At 35.8% G+C, this 25,938-nt stretch overlaps 1 protein-coding gene across 31 annotated transcripts in view; it reads left to right on the plus strand.

Annotated features, from left to right (window-relative positions):
- NRCAM (neuronal cell adhesion molecule) overlaps positions 1 to 21,547 on the plus strand; it is a 155,331-nt gene extending 133,784 nt beyond the window's left edge. For 12 of the 31 annotated variants that reach the window (XM_068933298.1, XM_068933318.1, XM_068933334.1 and 9 more), the window contains 6 exons: positions 312 to 377; positions 895 to 1,020; positions 2,136 to 2,288; positions 6,582 to 6,713; positions 9,651 to 9,729; positions 11,617 to 18,567. In XM_068933298.1, the coding sequence (XP_068789399.1) occupies positions 312 to 377; positions 895 to 1,020; positions 2,136 to 2,288; positions 6,582 to 6,713; positions 9,651 to 9,729; positions 11,617 to 13,459 (2,399 nt within the window). In that variant the 3' untranslated portion in view covers positions 13,460 to 18,567. Of the gene's footprint in view, positions 1 to 311; positions 378 to 894; positions 1,021 to 2,135; positions 2,289 to 6,581; positions 6,714 to 9,650; positions 9,730 to 11,616; positions 18,568 to 19,197 lie in introns of those variants that run through there. The other 19 variants (XM_068933439.1, XM_068933398.1, XM_068933409.1 and 16 more) reach the window with 5 other exon arrangements.
- The last annotated feature ends 4,391 nt before the right edge of the window (positions 21,548 to 25,938 follow it).

Consider the following 25,938-nt stretch of genomic DNA (forward strand, 5'->3'; position numbering starts at 1 on the left):
GTTAGAGGGAGCCACTGATGGGCAGAAGAATATCTGTTTAAGGTGCAGTGAATCCGTAATGTTAATGAAGCTAAGTTCAGGAATGTTCTGTAAAAGTACACACAAAATTCAGTTTGTTTTCAAATACACCTGTATCACTTAGCTATTTCATATTTTAACAAGTCAAACTGATTGAATCCTGCATGAACTTAGAGTGTGCATGTGTTATTCACTTAACAGGTAAGGTTTTACTGTATTATTTAAATGCTACTTTCTGATGTAAAGTGTTCTTACTCTTTATTTTTTCTTTCCTACTATCTCTGATGGTGAAGGATATTCAGAAACCCTTTTTGCAACCTCCCCAGTCATGCATACTGCCCGTCCAACATTCTATAAGGGTATTGTGTTCCTTTTTTATCATTATCAATATAGTAGAGACAAAATCCTATAAAGGGCTTGCAGTTGAGGCATTTGCAGTCCGTTCAGTGGCACTTGGAATAAAGGGAGCAGTGTACCTCCTTTATACCTCCATTCTCTCCTTTTATACCTCCATTTCCTACCTTTAGAATATTTTCAGTCTTCAGCTGTATGCATTTTACTTTGAGATGAATAGAAATAATGTTTTCCAGGATATTGACAATTAGGTATTTTTAAGTATTTGGCAATCTTGGTGAAATAGGGCATGCTCAATAGAGTACAGAGATTCTACTTTCTCATTTCGTAGTATAGTAACTGCTTATGATTCAATTACCCTGTATGCTAATTTAGTTACTAATACCCAAAATGGAAACGGTGAATGTACTATACTTTCCCTGAATATGGTCTACATTAGTATAATAGCTTCTTCAATTCAATTTTTTTGGTGTATGAAGACACAATCTCATATTCTGCTTTGTTTTTCTATTGTGTATTCAGTGCAACCACTTTATCCAAGGATCAGAAATGTTACAACAGCTGCTGCTGAGACCTATGCCAATATCAGTTGGGAGTATGAGGGACCAGATCATGCGAACTTTTATGTTGAATATGGTGTAGCAGGCAGTAAGAAGTCATTTCATTAAATTATTCAAAATGTTCAGATACATTTTCAAATATTTTAGTGATAAATGCGGTCCTAAATTGATCCAGTGTTCATGATAGCTCTTAAATGTCTAAAAGGATTATTTTTTAATTTTATTGGGAAATCAAATAGTTTTCATTATAATAAACATCAATGTATAGCAGCTGTCTAATGCTTAGATAGAAAATCAGTCTTTGTTCCTTTGTATTATTTTATCAATTATTTTGAACATAAACTTCTAAAAACACAAATTCCTTTAAGTTGTTTATCACACAGTGATTACATGTATGAAAATTCAATTACTTATTATTAAAACAGGATATAATGGTTCTCTTAAATTATGTCCAATTAAGTAAAAAATAAATAAATAAAAGAGTGAATTGAAACAACTGTAGTAGTTAAATTAAACCTTAAATAGATATCTAACCAACTTATGTACTTTTGTTGACATAAAAATATAGTTTTCGATCTCTGATAATACCTTTTTCATTTTGCTCCTAGTAATCATTAAAACACGGCCGGTTAGTTAATAAAACCAAGATACTTCTGTTCAAATACGTGTCCTAAAATCATGACTAAAGATGATCAATCTGAGAATTGGAATACAAATGCTTTTTTCTGGATATTGTTCAAAGAAGCAGCTGAGACTTTATTAGAAAAAGATACAAGAGAGTGTTTAGGAAATATAATGTGCTCAGATTTTGAAGTAGAACTTGTCAACCAAAGTAAATATTGACTCTAACTACAGAATCGTAATCTAATAAAGTGATTAAAATCTTTTTTCATGTTTACTATAATTGAAAATTCAATAAGGCTTTAAAGAAAATAGACAAAAATAGTATTTACGTAGTACAATGGAACAAATGTTTAAAATAGTTCTCATAATTCATGTACAATGTCTTCTTGATATTGCATGCAATATACTATTCATAGTTGTAATTTTATATAAGGTTTTGTTATTTTTGAGAGAGTAGTTACTTCTTTCAGCCAATCGATAGTATAGTCAATTAACTGTTGATAGTATTTTGTCTAGAAACTTTCAGTAACTCATAGAAAATTAAAATTCCAATGTGTTGTTTTCCTAAAACTTTTGTAGGCAAAGAAGATTGGAAAAAGGAAATTGTAAATGGTTCTCGAAGCTTCTTTGTGTTAAAGGGTTTAACACCAGGAACAGCATATAAAGTCCGGGTTGGTGCTGAGGGCCTGTCTGGTTTTAAGAGTTCAGAGGATGTGTTTGAGACAGGTCCAGGTGAGGCACACCATACCAGTTCTGTATCATAGTCAGAATTGTGATAGACCAAGTGCTGAAATACTGAACTAGTTCTAGCAAAGAGATGTTGTAGCTAACAGCTGTGCATGTTCTTTCTTTTAGAGCAATGTTGAACTATTTTATAAATTACCGGAAGTGCCAGCACATTTATTACATAGGTTATGAATGTTTTCATCCTTTCAACTCACGCTACTTGTCTATTATTTATATTAGGGGCAGGATACTCACTGCTCACACTCCGTCTGTGTGCTGTGCAATTTCAATTACTTCCACTTTATATTTTAATTAATATAATTAGACTGCTGTGTTTAGGAGTGTATACTTCCAGTACAAAAATCTGATCTAAAATGTTTGCATAATCAGAAGTGCAGATTCAATTTTATATTTCATGTCATCTATTTATACTACTGTTAAGGGTGTCTTTTATAAATGTCTCTTTTCCTGTCACGTACCAGTTTCATGTAAATCTTTATTGTACAAACTGCATCCTGTGAATCAGGAAGACTATTTTAGTTCTTTATGTATATTTTCCATAGAAAAATAATTCAACAGTCATTGAAAGAAAGGGTGCAACAATCATGTCTTCATAAGGAAATTAGTGATACTTATTCACTTAAATCTAAGAAAGGGCTTTATTGGAAGTTTTTTGATGTTATGCTGAATGTGTTCTTGCCAACACAGCATGTTCTTAGTTAGCTGTTAGCATTTGTTGTGTATTTGCTAGTCACTTCTGCTCATTCCAAGCATTTTGGCCCATGCATAGTTATTTAGCAGTAGCCTCACCAGCCACAGAATGTTATGATTTCAGAAAGTAGTTTAAATATGAAAATATGCGTGAACAATATGAAATAATTATCAGACAGCAATAATGATGAATAATAATTAATATGTCAGTTTGAAAGTGAATGCTTTCTAAAATCATAATTTTTTGCTTTGTTTTGTTCCATATCTGTTCACAGTTTATCATGTTGCTATAGGAAAGCTTTGAGAGTATAGTACAGAATAATAGTGCCAAGCAAATATGTATGGGCTAAATACAGACGTTATTTATGCCTAGGACAGCTAAGGGTATAAAAGCCATCCAAATATACATCCAAATGCAAATATACATCCAAAGCCCAAAGTGGCAGTAAGTAAAGGATCAAGACTGTGGTGTAATTCAAAACAAGCAGAATGAAACCTTCTCAGAAGCACCTTGCTGAACAAGAAATACTGAGCCAGTAGATAAGCAGTCCTGTATATACCTCTGAATGAATCAGTTACCTTGTCTTATATCCTTGAGTAGTTAAGGAAGAAGGGAGTTTAATGATAGTCTTTTCTCATCTTGATCAAGGAAAGGTTCGATGCACAGCACTGTGATTCTTACCCTAGTGATGTACACAGCATATTTCTTGCACAAAAGTGTTGTGTCACATTGTCTGTAGCCTAGATCAAAGCTGTTAAACGCTGGGAAAAATGACAAAAGAGCAAAATATTGGAATATGGATTGCGTCCATATTCCAATCGGGAAGAAATTCCAGTGAGGAAGGAAACTGCAAGATTTAGTATAGGAGGTTTTTATCACAACTTTTTCTTTAGCAAGCATTCCTATAGAGCATCTTCATAGAATGTGGTTTTATTTTTTGAGTATACTAGTATAGTGTATTGCATTGACTCCTGCATTAGCAGCTTCTGCGTTCACCAAAAAGCATTCACCAAAAATAAATGTCTTTCTGCCTGAAGCAAATAACTTGTTTAGAGTAAACAGGAAACGTTGTGCCATTTTTAAAGTAGCACTGGGTTCTACAGGCCGTAGAAGCCCTTTCCTACTGGATATACAATAAGTTAAAGAATACAGGAAGCTGCATAAGTAAGTTTTCATCTTTACTCTTTCCCATCTATCTTGCATATTTTTACACATCAGTTGTTTTGCTCCATGCTGCTTCTTACTGCATTTGAATGTTAAATGTGCTTTTGTGTCTTGCTATAGTATTTATTATACAAACTTTAATGCCTTATTATAAATGCACATTTGCAAAAATCAAAATAAATTTAACCTTTATGTAGAAACAAAAATTCATATTAATTTGATTTATAGTTCAGAGGAAGATTGCCTTTGTGATTTTATTTTTTTAAGACTGCCTTTATATATAGTATACATATATATATATAAACACACACACATATATTTATGCACATATGTGAAAAATTTTAGATGTTTTAATGCAAAAAAGGTTTAAATTGTTGGACATATAAGAAACAATTTCTCAAATATCAGAAAGCATAGTCTTTACCAAAGGCAGGAAATGTAATCCTATAATAACCAGACACATTCATTTATTGTCTATTACCTGAAACTCAAATCATTCCTGTGCTCAATAAAACCAAAAACAGGCAGTAAAGTAAAGAGTTAGTTTTAGCTCGGTACTTCTATGGAATAAGTATTGGTTTTCTATGTGGAATGGAGAATAGATACTACCTCCAAACATCGCAGGTACTTTTAGTTTTCATACAGTCCATGGAAAATCCTCAGGAATCTAGGGCCATACAGAGCCCGGTTTTCCAAGCTAGCTCCACCTCAGGCTCTGTCTTTACTAATAAATAAAGTGAGGCTGAGACAGGAGTTTGAATTCTGGCCCATAACTGAATATTGTTATATTTTATTGTTAGTGTGCTTGCTGGCCCAGTGCCCATCAGCTGTCTGCCAGACAAGGCCCAGATAGTTCAAAGGACAGGCCCAGCCAGGGACTCTTCACTGTAGTCATTCTCCGTGTTTTAGAAGGGGAAGAGAGTTTATGCTGTATCACCAGGACTAGTGGCTAGAAAACGGTCAATTCTCCATTGAAAATAGATTCTCTGGGACTTCTGTGTTTCTGCGAGTACAGCTATGTGTGTATTATCCCCACGACTAGAGCAGAAGCAGGCCCAGAGACCTTCCCTAGCAGATCTGGGTGAAACATGTTGTGCAGTAAGAGCTGAGGCACTCATAGACACCAAAAAAGAGGCTGACTGAAGGTGTCAGGTATAATCTTGTCCTAGTGCAGAGGGTCCACTAAGCTGAAATCTGAGGCACTATTGATCCTTACTAAGATCCTAGGTAATTTACTGGCTGTGAACAATCTTACCTTATCTCATGAAACCAGAAAAAACAACAAATGCTGAACCAAAATGCCATGTGAGCTATGCATAGAAAGACTTTTGCATGTTACTTTCCTTATTCATGTGGGAAGAGGATATTTGTCTCTATCTCCCCATCTAGAGATAGGTCTATTGAGCAACTCTTCATAGGAGTTTTTGGAGCTGGAGGTGAAGGTAAAGAATGAACAAATAAGGTTGGATAGATGTCCCTCTTCCTCCCACTTCATATCTTCTTCTATCTGTAGCACTCCTATCACCCTTCCAGTTTTATTTCAACAGCAAATTCTAAGGTCAGGTGCCTGTAGTATGTTTCCAAATAGGAGAGTAGGAATAGGCTTCACCAGGAAAATCCACCTAATGTCTTGGAGACTAACAGGAAGGCTCTGACCCTTAGACCACACAGATACAATTCCTGCCCTTGTTAAAGACCATAGTGTTTCCTCTGTAGTTTGCTTCTCACTTGCATTATCTTTCAGCCAGAGTCAAGATTTGGACAGAAGGACTGCCAGTGAAGGGCTTCCCAATCATGCTGTGCTAAGTCCTTCGGTAATGCTAAATGATGACAATCATGAAAATTGTAGGGTGAGATATGAGCTTGAGGAGAAGAAGAAACCATAATGCATAATAAGGCTTTAAAGGAGGCTTTGTTGTTGATTTTTAATTGAAATTGAATGTTAAGGTCTTGAATGACCCATCTGTTGCCCTGTTTCAGACTAATGAGTGTGCATTAGCTAATGAGTATTGGCTTTCTATTCATTTTGAGAATGCAATCCAAGTGTTTGTATTAATTATAATTTGCAATTTAATTTCAGTAGTTTAATCAGTGTAAAATGGTACAGACTAGTTTTGAGACTTGTGAAAAGCAGTGTAGGATGTGTGTATGTTCTGCAAAGCAGTTGCTAAGCCTAAATGGTGAACTAAGTTGGCAGATTGCTTATATATTCAAAAGGAAGTTCTATGTATTTGTACTTGCAAACATTTTAAATAATGAAAATACTCACAAAATGTAGTACCACGTTTTTTCTTATTGCTGATCTTTTCAGTGAGTGTTATTCTTGTGTAATTAATGAACAGTGGATACTGGCTATTATTTATATGAATTACTATAACATTTAAATGCAACAACAAATCTCATATGTTTCTTTCATTCTACAGCAATGGCAAGTCGGCAGGTAGACATTGCTACTCAAGGATGGTTCATTGGTCTTATGTGTGCTGTGGCTCTTCTTATCTTGATTTTACTGATTGTTTGCTTCATAAGGAGGAATAAAGGTGGCAAATATCCAGGTATGATATATAATAATATGAGTAAAAATTACTGCAATCCTATTAGGACAGATCTCAATTTTACTGGAGAAATTGCATTTACTGCTGGTTTACATTTACATTGTGTATATGGGAAATGAGTCCTATCATTTGGTAGGCTTGTTGGGAGCAATCCACCTATTGGTAGAAAACTCCAATCCATTTAAGTGTAAGAAGGGTATCTCCCTTGTTCCTGCAGTGCAGTATTAGTACATTACCACTCTAGAGATCTTGGAGCTTTGTTTGAGGATACTTGGCTCTCCCACCAGTACTGTTTGCCCCAGTTTCTAAAGTCTAATACAGATGGGTTTAACCCACTAAATTGAGAATTTCATTAATCTGAAGGCCTGGAAACATATGCCAGATCATAGCTGCCATGTTATTTAATGTTCTAGGAAAACTGCATTTCATAGGAAAATTCCCTTCATAGATTATTTTGTTTCAAATATTTTACCCTCCTTAAATTCAGATTTACTAAGAATATGTGTCTTTTTCAGGGTCCGTATTGCTGGAGCTAAATTTGAAGTCCTCATCCTGCAGCTAGGATTTTTTTTTTCTTCTAGAAGGATTCTCCTTTTTAGTTTGTTTGAGCGTCAGGCCCAACAATGACTGAATATGTTTCATAATTTGTAATTAAAAATGGGATCTGTACAATGTGCCTCTTCTATCAAAACTCCATTCCCTCTGGCTAAATGTATTATAAAAGATGTATACATCTGTATGTGTGCATTTGTGTGTTTACATGTCTTACATATATATCTTTCCCCAGTGATTTCATGAAATTTTCTGTCCAGTACTACAGATTCCAAAGGTTTGGGAAATGATATTGATTGTCCAGACTCTGGAACGTTTATTCAAAGTCAACTCAGGCTTAAATTCTAAGTTTATATTGTCAATTTGGACATGAGCAAAATGAATATACTTATACAAGTATAAACAAAATCCATACTATATTTTAATTTCTGCCACTTTTTTTGATCAGTGCCTTATTGCAATTAGCACTTCTGAAAACTAGTGAATAGTTCAAGCTTTTCTTCTGTGCATAGGCAAATCTTTCATAGCAGAACTTAACCTATCAGATGATTTTTACAAAAAGATAAAATCATCTTGATAAATACAAGGCCCGTGCTCTGCCCAGAGAGTCTAACTATTTCATTGTTTTATGGCGAAGACAAAGACTTGTAGTGACAGCAAAAATGAAGTAAGGGAAGCTTCTGTCCCGACAGCTTTTGCCCGTGGAGAAAAGATGATTAAGGAATGCAGTGTTATATGCAAGTTGAATAACAGGCTGAAGACATCATTTTAGTTATTTTTTCTAACGTTTGGAGTTTGTTAAGAGAAAATGAGATTGCAGAGGATAAAGGAAAAGTGACTGTTAGCTGAAAGACATGAGAAGAGAAGGAAAGTTAGAGAAAGAGTGGAATAAGTGAAGTGATAAAACTGAAAAGAGGGGAGAACTTGGAGTGAGCCACCATTCAGAAGAGGGTAAAACACAGGTAGAGTAAAAGTGTAGAAGGCAGTTGGATGCCGATGATGATGTTAGTTTGTGGAGATCCCTGCTATCTATCTGTTGACTAGATATGGTAGACTTTAACTGTATCTGATAAGATTTCCAGAGTCAGCCTTACTTGTTTGTACCAGTGACTCTAGAACTAATTATGTTATGTGTCATTGCAAATGTCCTGTTCTACAGATAACTGACAAGTGAAAAACAAAATTATTAACGCTTTTTTTGTCTTAATTTTGGCATATCATCTTGAGCTTGCCTATGGTTAAAAAAATTAAATTACTTCAATATGAAATTATAACAGCCAGATACATTTCAAGGTGTTATGCATCGTCATAATTTTACAGTTAGAAAATACTGTCATGAATTATTCATGTCATCTTAGATAACTGCATGTAAACTGATGAAGTACAAATTAAGTGTTTAAATTACCAGAATATGAGATTGTACACTGGATTATATTTTGGATATAAGTATCTGCTAAACAAAGACGGAATATGAATGATAACTAGAAAAACGGAATGCAAAGGCATGGAGGAGAACCATTAAAGATAATTCTGGAAGTCAGTATATTATTATACTCTTGTCAACAGTCTCAATTTATAGTAATATATGTTTCATATAAACAGCTGTCTCCTCAGGTACTAGTGGGTTTCAGTGCCAAAAGACAGTGCTGTCTAGTTTTTTCACGATTAGTTGCAATCACCTTTATCAGTGAGTGATTACAAGATTACTAAACCTATAAGGGGGAGATGTTTAATTGTGAGTACTGCAAGAGATGCAATTATGTTAAATTGAGGTCTAGCGTAGGCATTTTTGTTTTGATTTTGATCATGTTATATAAAAGAAAGAATGAACAGACTAAAAGACTTTTTCCCGACTTAATGATTTTTAAAATACTATTTAATATTCCCCTGGAGTGTCTATTAGAGAACCTTTACTGCATTGTTAGTGCATGATTTGAAAGGCTACAAACTAAGAGTGAACACATGTGACACTGATTCAGTTTTATCAATCAGTATGAGAGGAATGTCAAGAGTGAATAAGAAACATGGATAAGTAAAACAAAATTATTCATATTTCACTGAACAGTAATTCTATTAATGACATAAGCAAAGCAAGTATTTTAGTACGCTCTTTAACAGAAAAGTCCCTTTAAGCTAGAAATGAAAGGAAGTTTTACTAATGCCATATGACATGCAATATTTTTTACTTGAATGACGATAAAATTCTGTAGCTAATTAAGAGATTTTTTCATTAAAAAGGAAAAATGTAACAGCCTAAGATCTCGGTTCAAAGAACGATTTTTACTCAAGTATGTTCCTGCCAAATGTGATCAGTATGTTAAATTCGGATCTTAAGGTTTCTAGTCTTGCAATTTAATGATAAAAATTCAATTTTAAATATTTTAGTGAAAGAAAAGGAGGATGCACATGCTGATCCAGAAATACAACCTATGAAGGAAGATGATGGAACATTTGGTGAATACAGGTGAGCAGCTGATGTGATTTTGTCATGACCACTACTCATATCACACATGTGCTTCATATAATCTCACTTACTAACTCAAAATTGTAACTTTTTCACTGTTGACAAATATTCTGTATCCAGCGTTTTATAGAACTACAGACAGATAGCATTTCAGTTAGACCATTAGAAAAAACATTAAACACTCAAGATTTATGAATTGAGAGCTTAGAATGTATTCTAAGGATTGTCCACTAATGCAAGTTGAAGTCCAAATTCACTCAAAGTGGCTAAAACTGAGGAATCTTCATTTACAAGCCCATCTTTCAGATAATTTAAATATTGGATACCATGTGCTTTTCAGATTCTATGTGCTTGCATCCTTTGAGTTATGGCACATATTGCATTCTTTTTTTTGAAAATACATTTCTTATAGAAACTTAAAGACAACATGGCATTCCCATGCCTGGAAAATAAATTAATTTAAAATGGCTGACAGTACTAACACTTAATCCAGTAACAAAAAGATGTTAAACATAGAGGTGAGAGGATATCTTAAAAGAAAAACAAATCATTTCATCTATTTCTGTGCAAGAAATATAGCAAGCTACTTCGAGGCATGCCACACAGCTTTTACTCCTGACTATCTTCCTTTATCCTAAATATATGCTAACCGAATCTCCTTGCAACACAGAAAGCACGCTTTGGCAACTCTGTTCATATAACAAATATGAGTGTGGTTGTTTATTAAAAAAGCAGGATTTTATTTGGTGTATTTTGATTGGTTCAGGAAATAATAGTATTATTTTGTAAATATGTCAATACCGTTCTGTTTTACTTGGGTGTTATAATACATTTTACAGTGAACGCCTGTGTCAAAAACGTTGTGAAGGCCTTTTATTTTTTTGTAGCTGGAAAATTTAAAAGGTGCATGGAAACATTTTTATTTTTTCAAGAAAGATTCACTTTGTTGTTGTAGTTTCTTTGTATAAGGCAAATGGGCATCTTAATCTGACTGGAAGAGGCTCACAATTTTGAATGTCAAAGAGCAGTTTCTCTTAATTCTGTCTTGATTTAAAAAAAAAAAACAAACTCTAATCTGTTGTTAGGTTAATCAGTTCAGAATAGTGATTTATTATACCGTTTTATTTTAAGTGTGTATGGGTTAATTAAATTTATCTGGTAAAAAGAGAGATGTGAAACAGCGGTTGGATGCCGATGTAAATAAATATTGTATGAGTTTTCCTAGGCAGTCCAGTTTGCATTCTACTTTATAGCTCCTCTGCCTTTCTATATCTGGAACTTTCATTAGCTAAAACTGATCTTCATACAGAATTGTACCAAGTGATGTGATTTGAATATATATTTACTCAGGTCTAGAATAAGACAATTAGTCTGTTTTCATGTGTGGCCTGTAGCAAAATTTGAATTTATGTCTCTGTATTTAAATGGTTTGAGTTAATCTGTAGAATCATCTAGTGCTTTATTAAATGATTTTATAATGCGTTTATCAACCTTTTGTGTGCTGAATATGGACAGTTGCGTGCATAGCTTTCAGAGCTGTTCATACAAACGAGCTCATCCTATTTACCATGCAAAAACTCCTTTATACATTTTTTTTTTGTTAAATTAGTCTGTATTGGGCTTCCTCTTTTCTCCTTAGAAGACAGGGCAGCAGCAGCAACCAGTCAGATTACAGAAGATATCTTGGCACTCTCTCTGCAGCCCAACATCACTGCAGTCACTCAGTTCCCAGTTTGTCTGTCTCATATGGCACTGGTCACAATGCAGTGCTTCTTTGAGGAAAAAGGGTTTAGGTTTTCCCTTTAAAAAAAAGACAGAAAAAAAAAAGAAAGTAGTTTTTGAAAGGTCTAGGAATTCCAGTATTTTGAACTTTTTTCATCACTTCAGGTCCATGTCTACTTGGACAGTAAAGAAAATGGACAAGGAAAAGAAAAGACCAGGTAGCTGTGCCAAATCTCCTGAAGCAAACTCAGTCTTTACCAAAGCAATTTCTGTGAGATCTGACAGATCCAACTTCTTCAGAAGGTCAGGGGATCAATACTCCAGCACCAGATCAGAGACCTCCTTCTCCAGGAGGAGGGCTAGGCAGTCTTCAGAGATCACAAGGGTTAGTTCTGTCTCTGCTTCCCTCTGCCAAGAGGAAAAGAGGTCAAATGAATGGAAGTACAGGCATGGCTCTAGACATCATGCTTCCAAGCAACAGATAATGGGGTTGGAGGAGGGCTCAGATTCTCAGGCAGGACAGCCTCCCCCTTTCCAGCAACAGCTCAGCTGCAGCTCAGTTCGTGGCTCACTGGCAAGGCCACGTTCTTCTCTCCAGCAGTGGTTCAGCCAGACTCCAGACTACAGCTCAGATTCAGAAGGCTCTCAAAGCTCCTACCACAAGAAGGTAAGACCTTCTACTACTACTCATTTCTTTGAAACTGAAAAAAATACACTAATGAGATCTATATTATTGCCTGAATTGACTACTGTGTTAAAGGATGCACTGACAGCAGCCAGACAAAGTATAACTTCTGTGGCACAGGCTAGCTCCCATTCAGTAAAGCATCCCAGGGTACCAATTACCAAAGTTCCTGTGGTTCCTCTAGAAGCAACTGGGAGCAGTTCCCAAGCTTTTGAGTCTGACTGTGTGGACAGTTTAGAAGAGCAAACAGCTCCTAGTAAGGAGAAATCTAGGGCTGAAAAGGCCTTGGAGGATGAGTCATCCCCTGAAGACGTGGAGGTGTCATCTCAGTCACTTGCAGAAGAACAAGAGGAACTGGATCCTGTGCGTAAGTTTGACATGGAGAATCAGAATTATCTGTTCAAGCACATTAAGAGAGTGCTAATGTTGAAATCTTCCAAATCTGAATACCGTTCAGAAGAACTGCCTATTCCCTCTGAAGAAAGCAAGGTAGAAAATGCCCTTCCTATCCATTCAGCAGTGGAAAATCTTGTCTGTAGGATTTGGGGTAATCCTGAGGCAAATCATGAAGCCCCGGCAGTCCTACGTAAGGTATATCCTCTTCCAGCAGATAAAGCTGCGTTGTGGGGGGCCTTGCCTGAGGTAGACAGGGCAGTGGTTACTGATGATTCTGTACCTGCTGATGTGGATGCCCTCCCTAAAGATCCTACTGATAGAAAGGTTGAGGAAGCAATCAAAAGATCTTTCAGGCTAGTAGCAGCCCAGCTTGGAGTATCCATCTACTGCACCTACGCTTCAAGAGCCTTGCTAATATGGCTGGAGGAAGAACAAGACAGAGTCAAAAAGAAATGGGTCCAATCCACTGCCAGGCAGAGGACACGTAGGCTATGTAAAATTGCAGCTAATTTCATCCATGATGCAGCTGAGGATTCTCTAAGACTCACAGTTAAAAATATGGCCTGCCTCACAGTAGCCTGGAGAGCTGTATGGCTATGGCCTTGGAGCTCATCACTAGATCTAAAATGTCGTCTGCTGTCTTTACCATATGCAGGTGGCAAGCTATTTGGTGAATCCGTGGTAAAGATCATGAAGGATTTTTCAGAACGCAAACGTTCCTTCCATCAGCTGAGAAAAAAAAGATCTACTGAAAGCTCTTTGTGTTCTTATCCTCACAACTGTAGGAGCTCCTTCCATTCTCCCCCTAAGTTTAAAGGAGGGAAGCGAAAGTACAAGGTCTCACAGTCATTTCACACCAACTACAAAAGGACATCTCATTTTCAGAGCGACATGAGAGCCTTCAAGAGGAACTTTCTGACAATATAGGCTTGCTTCCTTTTTTCTCAGGAGCTGGGAAAAGTGGAAGATTTGGAAATTTATGGTGAACAGACATCAGTATTTCTGGACAAGTAAGCCCAATGCTTAGGGAATTAGTTGCTTCAAAGTAAGATTTAAGTAATTCTGCCACTAATTAACATTTTCCAGAAAAGTTGTGGCTCTCAGAGTTAGGGGGAGTTTTTGTCACATTCAGTTGCCAGGCTTCTTGGTATTTTTGAGATAGTCTGGCCCTGTTTGAAGTTTTTTACTCTTCAGCTGTATTTCTTTACCTAAGAGCATACTTCCTGCAGAACATGCTGACCTGGGATTTTTCTACCATATCAGTCTAATGAAGGAAACAATGCTTTAGGAAACCCAGTTGTTTTGGGAACTACAGAATAACTGGATACACAGTCCCCCTGTGACTGGAGGCGTAATCGGATCTTCACATAACAAGGGAAAACAGGGCCTCTGGAAGTCCATTTTATGGCAAAGCAATTGCATTACAGTCCTGATGGTTTTGAGTTACAGCAGACTGAAACAGTTGTGAACAGTGAATGATTACACCAAGACACTGCAAGAAGTACCACAAATGAATGTTTGTTTAAAGAAAAAAATAAACAAAAACAAAGACATAGGGCTCCTGTTTAGGTCAGCACCTGTAATAAATCAGCCTAAATTTCTGTCCTGGGCCATGAATCAAGAGAAATTAAGGAGTTAAAACGTTACAGACTTTTGGATTTGAGGGTGGGGAAAGATTGCAAGCATGCATTTGTTAGTTAACTTTATGGAAAGTATGAAAGGGAAGCTTTTCACATCTCTTATTACATGATATTAGATGATAGTAGTATAGATGACTATGTTACATGATAGTAGTCCTACAGTGGTAGGACTACTAGTGTGGTTGCACAGGCTGTTTGCACATTTCATAGAATTCTTTTGCCTCTTTTCTGGAGTGTTTTGATGCACAAAATCTTTTTTCCAAGAAATTCCTAGCTACTCTGTGAGAGACTTTCTGGAAATGGTTGGTGCTGAACTCTGAGGATGTTAAGTACTATGTTAGCCTTCTGTCTTTCTCTAGATTGATTAACAATGCAGATACAGTTTACGATCTGCAATAGTATTTTTCTCTATTGTATTTTTTCAAATTCTACTGCAGCCTAGGTTTGTTTCCAGGTGGATCTGCCAATAATTTGTGCCCTCACGTCTAAGCTCAGTTGCTTCTAACACAAGAGGTAATGTCGATAGACTGTCTGGAGGAATCTTATCGCTGAATAGTCTAACTGGATTTGGCAGCAGTCTTACTATGTCCTTGTTCACAAACACATGCTTTCTTTGATGGTTCCTAACTTAATTCTTGGACGTCCATGTCCCTTCTTTTCTGAATTGATTTCATTTTATATGTTTTTCATCCAGAAGACATAGTAAAATGTAGAAAATTTGATTATCTCAAGTACATTTTTCTTTAAATTTTCACAAGGAGAGGGTTGGATTCTTTGACTAACAGCAGCTTTTTCAACCTATTGCCAGTTAGAGGAAGAGTTTTCCAGTTTTTACAGCTTCGGCCGAAATTGAAGATCAGGATTGCAAACATGCTAAAGACAAGCTATTTAGAAAACTAACATAGATAGCTAGATTAGAAATGGTAAAAAATTCTGAAATCTGGACTGAGACATAATGCATAGGGAAATATATGCATAGGTGTCTAGAGAAAGAGTTTTTCATCTTCCTGGTCTTCAGTATCCCTAACAACTTAGAAGCATGAGCAGAAACATGTTAGGGCAGAGTTTCTCTTGAAATTTACAGGGAAGCCATAGTCTAAGGTACTTTTGTGGTTTTATATGAATGCTTATACCTAACCATTTCTGGGCTGTTGACCTGGGGGAAAAAAAAGGAATTTATTCCCAACAAATTTTTTCTGCATCCTCTTATCCAGTCGCCCAGAATGCTTCACCAATTTGTTTGCGTTACCTTTCATGCAACAGTTGTGTTATAAGGAAAAGTAGTGTATTTCTAACCATATATTGAGTTGTTTTGCATGTCCATTAATGTGGCAAAGTTTAGTGGGAACTAATTGCCTGCTGGACTGCAGAGGCATCATAAAACTGTCTTCCCCATTCTGACTGGTTGCTGCATGTACCCATTTCTAAGGAAGAAAAATTAAAAAGGTGAAGGAAGAAAGGAGATTTCAAGGTAACACATTTCTTTCAATAACTGTGATAAGCTTGTGAAATAGAAGTCGTTTTTTAAAATAAGTTTGTACTTTATGCTTGCTATTATCACCTCCCTAGTTCTTCAGATCTCTTAGTCATTAGCTGCAAGCTGGCTATTTGTTTCATGAAACTAAGAAGAAAAAGAAATATGTATTCATATATTAGCAGTACTTTATGAAAAATATTTAAATCATACTTTCAGAGTATACTTTAGTATTAAACACACTGTTCTTACTAAAATGGCAAGAAGTGCCTGGTTATCTGTAAGTATCAGTCTTTATTAAAAAACTATCATCCTTAAAAAGCTAACAGTATTAAGTTTATTTGTAAAACAATAAAAAGTAAAAATATCAGTGAACTTAACTTTCACGGCTGTCTCATCTACATGCAAAATTCATACATGTACTCACCTCCTGTTTTGTTCCCAGTACTTACTGTCTCACTATTAATTGTAGGCACAATGTATGTGACATATTTCAAAAAGCTTTTAAATTATCCACGGTAATTTTATTCAGTCTAACTTGTACTTTATTTTCCACTTCAAAATACTGCACTAGATAAGTGTAAAAGTCAGCAAACAAAACCACAAGCAAAAAAATAAAAGAAATTATGATCTATCCTGATTGCATTTTGGAACAATTTTAGGAAAGATCATAAACAAGATTAGCAAGCCTCAGAGATATTGTATCAAAATTTCTGGCTTTAACATGTTTCTGCAGTGTAGGATTACACGTTCTAAAGCCAGTATTTTATGGCTATTTGGGCTTCAGTATTCATAATGAGACAATCCTGCTACTTTTTCAAATTGCTTCTTGGCAGCGCACAGAAAGTCCATTCATTTTCCCAGAGCGCTAGGTTCCCTTCTCTGTTTTGCACCCCCAGGGTTATAAAAATGCTGTCCAAAACACTGGCGTTTTCACTTCCTCTGCCTCTGTCTCTGTCTGTCTGTCTGTCTGTCTCTCTCCTATTTGTTTCTTACTCTTTCTTCCTCAGTTTCTTTCCCTTCCACTCAAAATTCTATATTGATATCTAATGCAAGAGTCACAATCACAGTCTGGTTTGGTAAAGAGTCATGGTACTGTGGCATATGTTTTCTCTTCTTGGACAAGTGGAAAGCACCCTGGCTAATCCCACTTCTCTTTTTACTGCTAGAGTCCAGGCAGGACTCTTTCTGGACTTTTATGGTGCAGAAAGGGAGGGAAACCCCGGGTTCAGATTTGATTTCTGTATCTGCTGAAAGCATGCACTTACACCAGCAGCCACATCCATGCAGGTGCACTCCTGGATAAATGTGCAGTTTTGTTTGGTTTTTAATTATACAGACAGTAGAATCTGCATCCTTACTAAAATATAGAAAATTCGCAGATACAGTGCAACATACACAGTTGTGTATGTATTTCTTCATTGTTTACATTATAAATAAACATTTATTTATAAACAAATGCAAAATATTTATTGAAAAATATGAAAAAGAAAACTGTAAGAGCAATACAAAGCAAAAGTTTCTATATCCAGGTTTATCTAACCTATAAATTAAACTCTAGTTTTGTTTTGGATTGCACACAAAGATGTCTGAAATGTCAATATTTTTAAAACAGTGATGGTGTACTTTTTATTCATGGTATATTCCGGTCTACTGAATTACACTGGATAGGCTCACACTGCAGAATATTTGCTGAGTTTTCTGTCAATTTGGAATGTGATACAAATTTTAGTTTATTTTCCTTTCTATTTATTACGGTGTAAAACCGTTTAAACAGTAAATCATATGTATGATATTCTTTACTACACAGAAAGCATTGAACACTGAAGATCATTTTCTTTTGGGAGTAGGACCTAGTACTGTTTAAAAGTGAGGGGCTGGTCTTCATTTCATTTGTGTAACCTGTTTCTAATGACTCTAATGCACTCTAGTGAGGGCAACGGACAAACTACGTTTCTATCTGGCAAGGACATTCATATCTAAGATGTTTTAATACTCTGTTCTCTCTTTGAGCTATTACATGCAGTACCCTTCCAAAATGATCTTGCTTCAGAAATATTTTGTAAGATGGTTGTGTGTATAGTATTACAAACGTTTTCACTTTGCTCTGGAGGCTTGACGTTTTGGAGCAGAATTTTTGTGAGTGTTAATACCCTGTCTGTTTGCAATACCAGTGGGCACAGAAGATCGGTAATACAATATTTATCCTCATGCCACGTGCGCAGTAGAGAAAAAAAGGTCAAGCTCATAGGCAAATTCAGAGTTTTTGCCTTCTTATATGTTAATTTTAACATGAAGGTTTTCTTAGGTGGAAATGCAATTATATTCCTCACACTTCTCTCTTCCTATGTATGTATAGAAAAATAAGACTTCCGTTATGATTTTCTTTTGTTAGTATATGCATATTACAGTTGTATCTTTTTAGGATATAATAATTCAGTATCTTCCAAAGCCAAAAAAAGAGATGATGAAGTGAAAAATAGCAGCTTAATGGAAAATTGGTGTAATGATTTTTAGTGAAATGCTTCTCGATAGGGCATTAATTAATGTCTGTGTTCTTGTATATGCTATATAGTTTTGGCCTATCTTTCCTTTCCTTTTTCTCTTGTCCTCCAAATCATCATCATCATTGCCAGAACATGTTATCAATCAGTTGAGGATTAGGGTAAGGAGGTTGATCTGATAAGTAATGAAAGTGTGGAAATACCATCAGCGTGAGGTTAGCAAAGATAAATAGAGTAAAGCATCTCTTTATATCTGCCAAAAAAAAAAAAAACAAAACTAAGCATGCTCCAAACTGCTCATGTCTAGCCAATATAAGCTAAATTGTTGCTTTGCCTGTACACAGTAAATGTTTTAGCATTTTTAAGAGCACCTTCATAAAATACCGATCACTATCAGGATATGGACTTTGCTTTTCTTCTTAGGCTATTTTCATTTGTTTCTTCTGCACCCTTTTAATGGAATATGTAGGTCTCTTGAAAGGTAAGGTTGAAAATTGCAAGTCTGGCCTGCATTATGTAACGAATTATTTGAAATGCAGCACTTTTATTTTCTTTTTACTAGTGAAAAACCCGGTATATTTCATTTAACCAAAGTCATTCTTCATTCACGTTCAAGGAGTCAAAGAAATTAAGAAGTTTAACAGACTAACTTCACGGCACATCATAAGCTATTTTCTTTGAAGAGCAAATAATTTTTTATGTAACTTTACAACCCACATTTTAATGCTTGCAGTTATGTCTAAATTGCTTCTGAGCCAAGGGCACAAGTCTTATCATTGAAAAATCATGCACGATGAAAAAAATGGAACCACAAAAACCCTTCCCTCCACTGAAGATACTCTCTGTTTAAACCATTACTACACCATGTGTTCATGTCAACTGCATCATATTGATTTGTCTCTACAATGTGATGTGGGTTTACTAAAGGGTTACAGGGCTGCGCACATGCTTTTTTTAAACTCTGCATGCATGGCTGATTTTTCCTGAATAAATAATCCATACATTAATCTCTTTTTTTCTTTTGTTCATATGTGTGTGTGTCTCCAGTGATGCAGAGGACCATAAACCTCTAAAAAAAGGAAGCCGAACACCTTCGGACAGAACTGTGAAAAAAGAAGACAGTGATGATAGTTTAGTTGACTATGGAGAAGGTGTAAATGGTCAGTTCAATGAGGATGGCTCTTTTATTGGACAGTATAGTGGTAAAAAAGAGAAAGAACCTGCAGAAGGAAATGAAAGTTCTGAGGCTCCTTCTCCTGTAAATGCGATGAATTCGTTTGTGTAATCAAAGGACTTTATCCCCTGTCACAGTATCTTCAGTTATATTTAAAGCACTTGTACAACCTCCTTCTCATAGTATGACCATGCAGGTAACAAAGGTCCTCACCACAAGATGTTTATTCCGTGAGAATATGCAGGCCAATAAACTTATACAGTATAATGACACATTAAGTGGTATGTTAGTATGAATCAAAATAAGAAATTCAAATTTGGTTCCAAACCTGAGTATTCTTGCTTTTTTTTTAAAGGAACTGACACAAAAAATAACATTGACTGATAATATTGTTTCCTGTTGAAAATACAGTATAATGCATGAAAAAATGCTATACAATTCACAGATAATCTTGTGTACACTATCAAAACATGGTTTGATAATTTGTTATGCGGTCCTCAGCTGAATCCCTGGATATTAATTCTGTTTTCATTGTCAGAGTGTTATAGTAGTATTATATAGAACTTCAATGTCTTTGTGGACATTGTTGTGAAATTGGTGACTTAATGTCTAGCTATCATATGTCTTTTTGTAAGACGGTTAGGAACAGTATGTACAGTATATAATTGCTAAATGATTTAAGTATGACACTTGCATTTGCTGATGCTTAATGAGACCCTATTATCTGCTCTTTGCTCTTATTACTTTATAGCCTTTTTAATCTATCAAGTGTTACAGCAGTACAGTGTTCTATTTTTACATCAAAATACATTGGATTGATTTTAGGGCATGAAGATACGCATTGCAATGCATTTTGGAATTTGTACAGTCACTGAAGGGAAAACATTAAAATGAGAGAAAATATTCCAGAAAACACAGGGCAAAATACATGCAGTGCCTTTATACAATATGCATTCCATAATGCGCTGTACTACTAAATCAGTTGGTGCAGTAAACTGTGATTAGTGGACTACTATCATTGCCAAACAAAGTAACAATGTGGAAAAAAAAAAGTGTTATGAAACTTCTTGTGCTAAAAAATGGAAGGTGTTCAAAGTTTTAAATTACACAAAAAACAGTATGATTTTTTCCCCTTGAAAATAAAATACTCCTTTATAGACAGTTAGAGCACAACATGTTTTCATGGCATTAGAAGATTTGTTAAAAAAAATTTGGAATGAAATTATTTACTAACACAGCAAAACACAAACTCTTGCAAAATAGATTGTTAAAAAGCAAACCAACCAACTATACCAGCAAGAGTGCGTTTCCCTCTGTATCACAGCCAGATGAATGTGACAGCTTTGGAATTATCCACACCCAGAAGCAGTGTGAGAGTTACCACTGGGAACCATAGAATTCAAGGAATCTGACAAGTGCTAACATGGTTTAGTGGTAAAGATTACTGTTATCAGTTACAAAATTATTTTCTCACATATTAAATCAATCAAATGTTTATCTCCAAATATAAATTTTTTATAACAACCTATGGTTGAAGGAATGCTCAGTTTCATTTGCCAATAAATTGGTTTTTCATAACTTGCATCAAGTTTAATTTTAAGTAAGCTTTTTATATGTAGATATTTTGTTGAATTTGTAAATACACTTAAAGTGTAGATGCTATATGCTTCTAGGTGTTACAAATAAAACAAGAAATCTTATGTTGTACTGTGTAAGAAGTACTATAGCCAATGGTGTGCATGGTATTTTAAAGCATCTACTTAAATATATATTTTTTTGCTGTGAAAACAAAATAGTGAACTGTTCTACTTATTTACTGCAGATTCCTGCTTAAACCATTCAGAGCTTTTGCCAGTGCATTACGTTAGACTGTAGTACACCTTGCAGCTTTCATGTATATATTGTAGGTAAAGCACAACTGAAGTAATCACACATGTAAGTTAGCTGTAAGAAGCTTCTTTCGCACCTCTGAGCCTTCTGTTGATCAGCTTTCTTAATGGGAGCCGATGTAAGAAATAAGTAATGCAAACACTGATTACAAAGCACAAAGAGAACGTTTCTTAATAAGATTTGCCAATGGTTTTGGTAAAAGAGAAGTATAATTTTAATCTTATTTAATTGTAGATGCTGAATTATCTGTGCATGTGGGTGTAAACATACAGGCTCACTTCTGTAATAGTGCAACAGATTTTGTATTAAAATAAATGTGGTTTTAAAATTTCACTGTTTGTTCTGTTTACATAAGCAGTAAAAATCACATCTGATTCACCAGATAATTAAGAATTAAAAGTGGAAAAAACCTGAAACAGCTCTGTCAGAAGTTATTCCCATGATATTGCAGGACTTTATGATCTGCAACCAAATTATTTGCAGAATGTTGCATATATTTACGTGCTACCTTTTGAAAAATATAAATGTCTCTGACCATTTCCAATTGACATTGGGTGTGATTTACATTTTCTTTCATGAATGCTTTAGTCAAAATAGCAAGGATAGCAAGGGCGGGGAGGGGAGGAGGGAAGATATGTTCCATTCCTGAAAAAGTGAATAAGAGCAAATAAGACTATATATTGCAAAATAAGAACCCTCAGATAGGCTCCTGAATCAGGAAATTGCCTGACATACAAAATTCTGAGTATTCATTTTTAAATAGTATGTTTAACAGTACATAAAGTGAGGGAAACATATTTTATGGTACGGAAAATCCAGTGCAATGCTCTTTTCATATTTGTTTATTTTGTGTTTGAATGGAAGGAGATGGGGAAGGAGGGCGGTTACTCTGAAGAGAAGACTGAAGGAGCAGTATGGATTCCAAGAGATAGAAATGCTTCAGGAAACACATCAAAAAATTCATGATTAGCTATGATACGTGAAAGAAGGGTTTTATCAGACGCCATACTGTTGGCTCTCCAAACTAACTATGTAATTGAAACCCCCTGGCTATTCCAGCTTCTATCATCCACTTAATCACAGTTCTGGCACCTTCAAATACTGGGCTGCCTCTTTTTCTGTACAGATATCTGTTGATTTTTCCAGCAATATGCACTGATTGGGATATATGAAGTACAATTGTTTCTATTTTGATTGTTTCTATCTTGTTTGGAAAGAGGGATCTGAATTGCCACAGTTTTGTTGGAAAAAAAAGATTTTGTATGGTAACCATTTGTGGAGACACATCTTATATATGTTCTTTTGTGACTATTACCCAAAGTGTAATAATGCATAAAGTCACTGGATTTTCCTTTTAGTGCTTTGCTTTTGGTTTTATTCTTACTGAAGTGGTTGTACAAATCCAGAGGGAATTAAAGAGGATAACCCAACAGTAATTCCTTACTTGTAATCTTCTCATATTGTTCCTTGGAAAATATAGTTTCCATGTGCTTCTCGTTTCAGAAGCAAAATGGCAAAATATTTGTGAACTAAACTCTCTTCATTTGCAGTCATCTGACCCATATTTAAGACAGGGCCTAGGGAAGTAATATATGAAGAAATATGGTCTACAGCTTGAAAGCATTTTTTTCTCTGAAAGAATTAGAGAGGGAAACAAGCAGGAAGAGGATGAAATTTCAAGTATTTCTCAAAAGTAGTTGTCCTTTGTTGTGTGTTTCTGTCTCCCTCCCTCTCTCTGTCTTCCCCTCTCTTCTACCACCTTAGGAAAGAACATTTCAGAGAGTTGGCAAAAGCAATGACTGGTATCGTAGGAAGACAGAAATACCTGAATGTGCTACCGGTAGGAATCTACCCCTGCATGATGCTCTATAGGATGCATAAGTACAACTGGCCATTGTTTTTAATCTCTGAGGGGATTCATGTTTTCCCCTACTGCTCTTTGTACGCATGAGGTGGAAACTTTAGATCAAGCTGTCAGGATAAATACATGTCAACGGGACTTTGACAGACAGTAGATGTGATACACCATGATTGTAAGCAAGCAAGCAAATTTTGATCCTTGTGATCTCACAACTTTTGTTAACAAAAAAATACACGGAGTTGCTTGCTGTACTCAAGCGTAGGTGAGTTGATAAAACTTTTAAAACGTGTAATAGCTAAAAGATGGAATCTTCATTTTGGGATTGGAGAGGTTTGCCCAACTGTGAATTTGGCAGCACTGGCTTTGTCCTCTGGGGAAAATCAGCAGGATAAAATTGAAGCCAGCTTGCAAGTAATGGAGTTGCATATGTTACAAACTGAAGAGTGAGAGAGGGCAGTAGATAGTTCCTGTCAGCAGGACCTGGCGAGCCTTTCATCCTGTTCTGTCATACCCTGAGGTGCTCAGGTAAAACAAGAGGTTTAAAAGATAGTGTTGTTTTCCTGTCAGCTGAAGCAAACATGACATCAAGTCATAATATAGGCCACTAGTCTAAATTGGGTTTAATTGTGCCTGGCCTTCTGTTACATTTTGGATACAAATGAAAAGGAGGAAAAATATCCAGTCCCCACTCTTTCCAGAGAGGAAATGAAAATAAAACTGTTGGGACAGGGAAAACAAAAGAACAAAAGGTTGATATTTGAGATTTCTTTTAAATATTTGAGAAGTGGCAATTTAGATAGCTGGTCTAAATGCAAAAAGGAAGAAAGTAGCCAAAGGCTATTTATATCATAAATGAGTTCTGTGAGCATCAAAGCTGTCAAAACCTTATTTTCTGTTGACTTCTATCAGCTAATTCACCCTCCAAAGCAGTAACCTCCCTCCTGTCCATGCAGGAGACTGCAGGAGCTCTTGCTAGTTGGAGGCCCACAACCAGCTGCCTGCCCAGGCCCCTGCATGTAGACTTGACTAGTTGTTGCTGACAAACAACATATAATGGGTTAACGCTTCCTCAACTTTCCTTCCAGGGAATATTATGTTTTTTTCATCTCTCCAGCTACTGTTTCAAGAGACTTAAAAAAAACTTGCTGATCTTTGAGACTTCCATCAAAATTAGTTGAAAATGACCAATAGGTTCATAGGTTTGGGGTGAGCAAAGCACTCAGACAGATGGACAGACAAACACACAAAGCAGTTGCTTTAGTTTCCTTACTTTTGGAAGCCAAGGCAAAACCATACCTGGGAAACACAGTGCTTGCTTTCAGTATACGGCAAAGCCAAATAAAGGTATCTCTTTCCCTTAGCTCATTTGACTAGTATTGTTCTAATAAGAGTGAGGAAATCGGGAATTTTCCAAGCTCATTAGATAAGTGCAGGAAAATACAAGGGAGCCATGCAGATTATTTGGTAAATGAGAGAATCTACATGATGAGGACTTCAAACCTGGAATACTGAAATCAATGTTTTTGAAGACCTTCTTGAAGAAAAATAGGAAAAAAAAAGGGCAGTTAATAGAAAAAATTTCTAGCCTAGTCAAAAGACAGATGGAATAGAGAGCAAAGCTGATATAGACTAGAATATTTTGATGTTCCATAAGGAGAGGAAAAGTGCACTCTATTCGATCATCTGACAGGCTCTAGAAACAAACGCCACATAAGGAAGCGCTAGAAAGACTGGTTACACCTCCTATAAATGAATACTATACCTTTAATTTTACAAGTGTCCAGAAACCATAGTTTTAGGTATAGTTGTATAACTTGAACTTTTAGTAGACTAATCATCTAGCAAGAACTTTTATTCATCTGAAAGATTGTTTTTTCTTCCTGGCTATTTTACAGTAGATGCTTGGGTCAAAATTTTTGCTTTGTTGAGACCCCATACTCTACTGTTCTATTAAAGCTATGCCGTGACCATAATTTTTTTTTTCAAAATGCAAGTTGATACATGTTTTTCTAAAACAAATCAATTTTTTGATGCAAACAGGGAGCACAATCTTCAATCATTAGAATCTGGAAGTAACAGTTGACCACTAGGGGGAAGTCACAGTTGTTCATTACCAGAAGAGCATGGAAAATAGCTATCCAAAACAGTACATCAGAGTTCGTATCATATGTGACCCTGAACCTCGGTCATAAGCAAGCCACGCTTCCATTGAAATGAGTGCTACCTTAAAAAAGTTGGTATAAGATTGAGCTCTGCATTGTGCAGGACTTCCCTGGTGCATAGGAATACATTTTTATTTTTGGTACAGGGCTGTGCCTAGAAAAGTATCCATCAGAATGAGGATGCAGGAGTTGCTTTTGTATATGTGAGAGGCAGTAGGGAGATGAGAGGAAACATAAGAAGGTACGAGACTTTGAGCCTTTAGATGCTGACCGTCTGTATTATTTCTGCAATCAGGTTTGGTGCTGTGTAAGTGATAACATGAATGCTCTTGTTCTAGTTTGCCTATTTGCTATCGTTACTATAAATTATAGGGACATTTTGGGCAGAATTGCTATTTGAAAAGTAAGTTGGTAAGAATTGTGGGATTGTGAGCAGTACAGGGAAGGCTTGGCCTGAAGACAATACAGCGCCAAACCCTATTCTACAATAGCAAAGGCACACGGAGATGGCACTTTGTGAAGGTAAAGGCAGCTCTATGGATTACCTAACAAGATGTTGGAGAACAAAGCTGAAGAACTACTGAAGAACTGAGTCAGGAATCAGCTGAATACCTTGCTGTTTTGTCAAATCCAGACCAGTGTATTTATGAACCAGTGCTTACCAGCTATAAAATAATAAAGATTAAAAGAAAAGGTGTTGA

This window comes from Struthio camelus, chromosome 1, assembly GCF_040807025.1.
Source record: "Struthio camelus isolate bStrCam1 chromosome 1, bStrCam1.hap1, whole genome shotgun sequence".
NCBI lineage: Eukaryota > Metazoa > Chordata > Aves > Struthioniformes > Struthionidae > Struthio > Struthio camelus.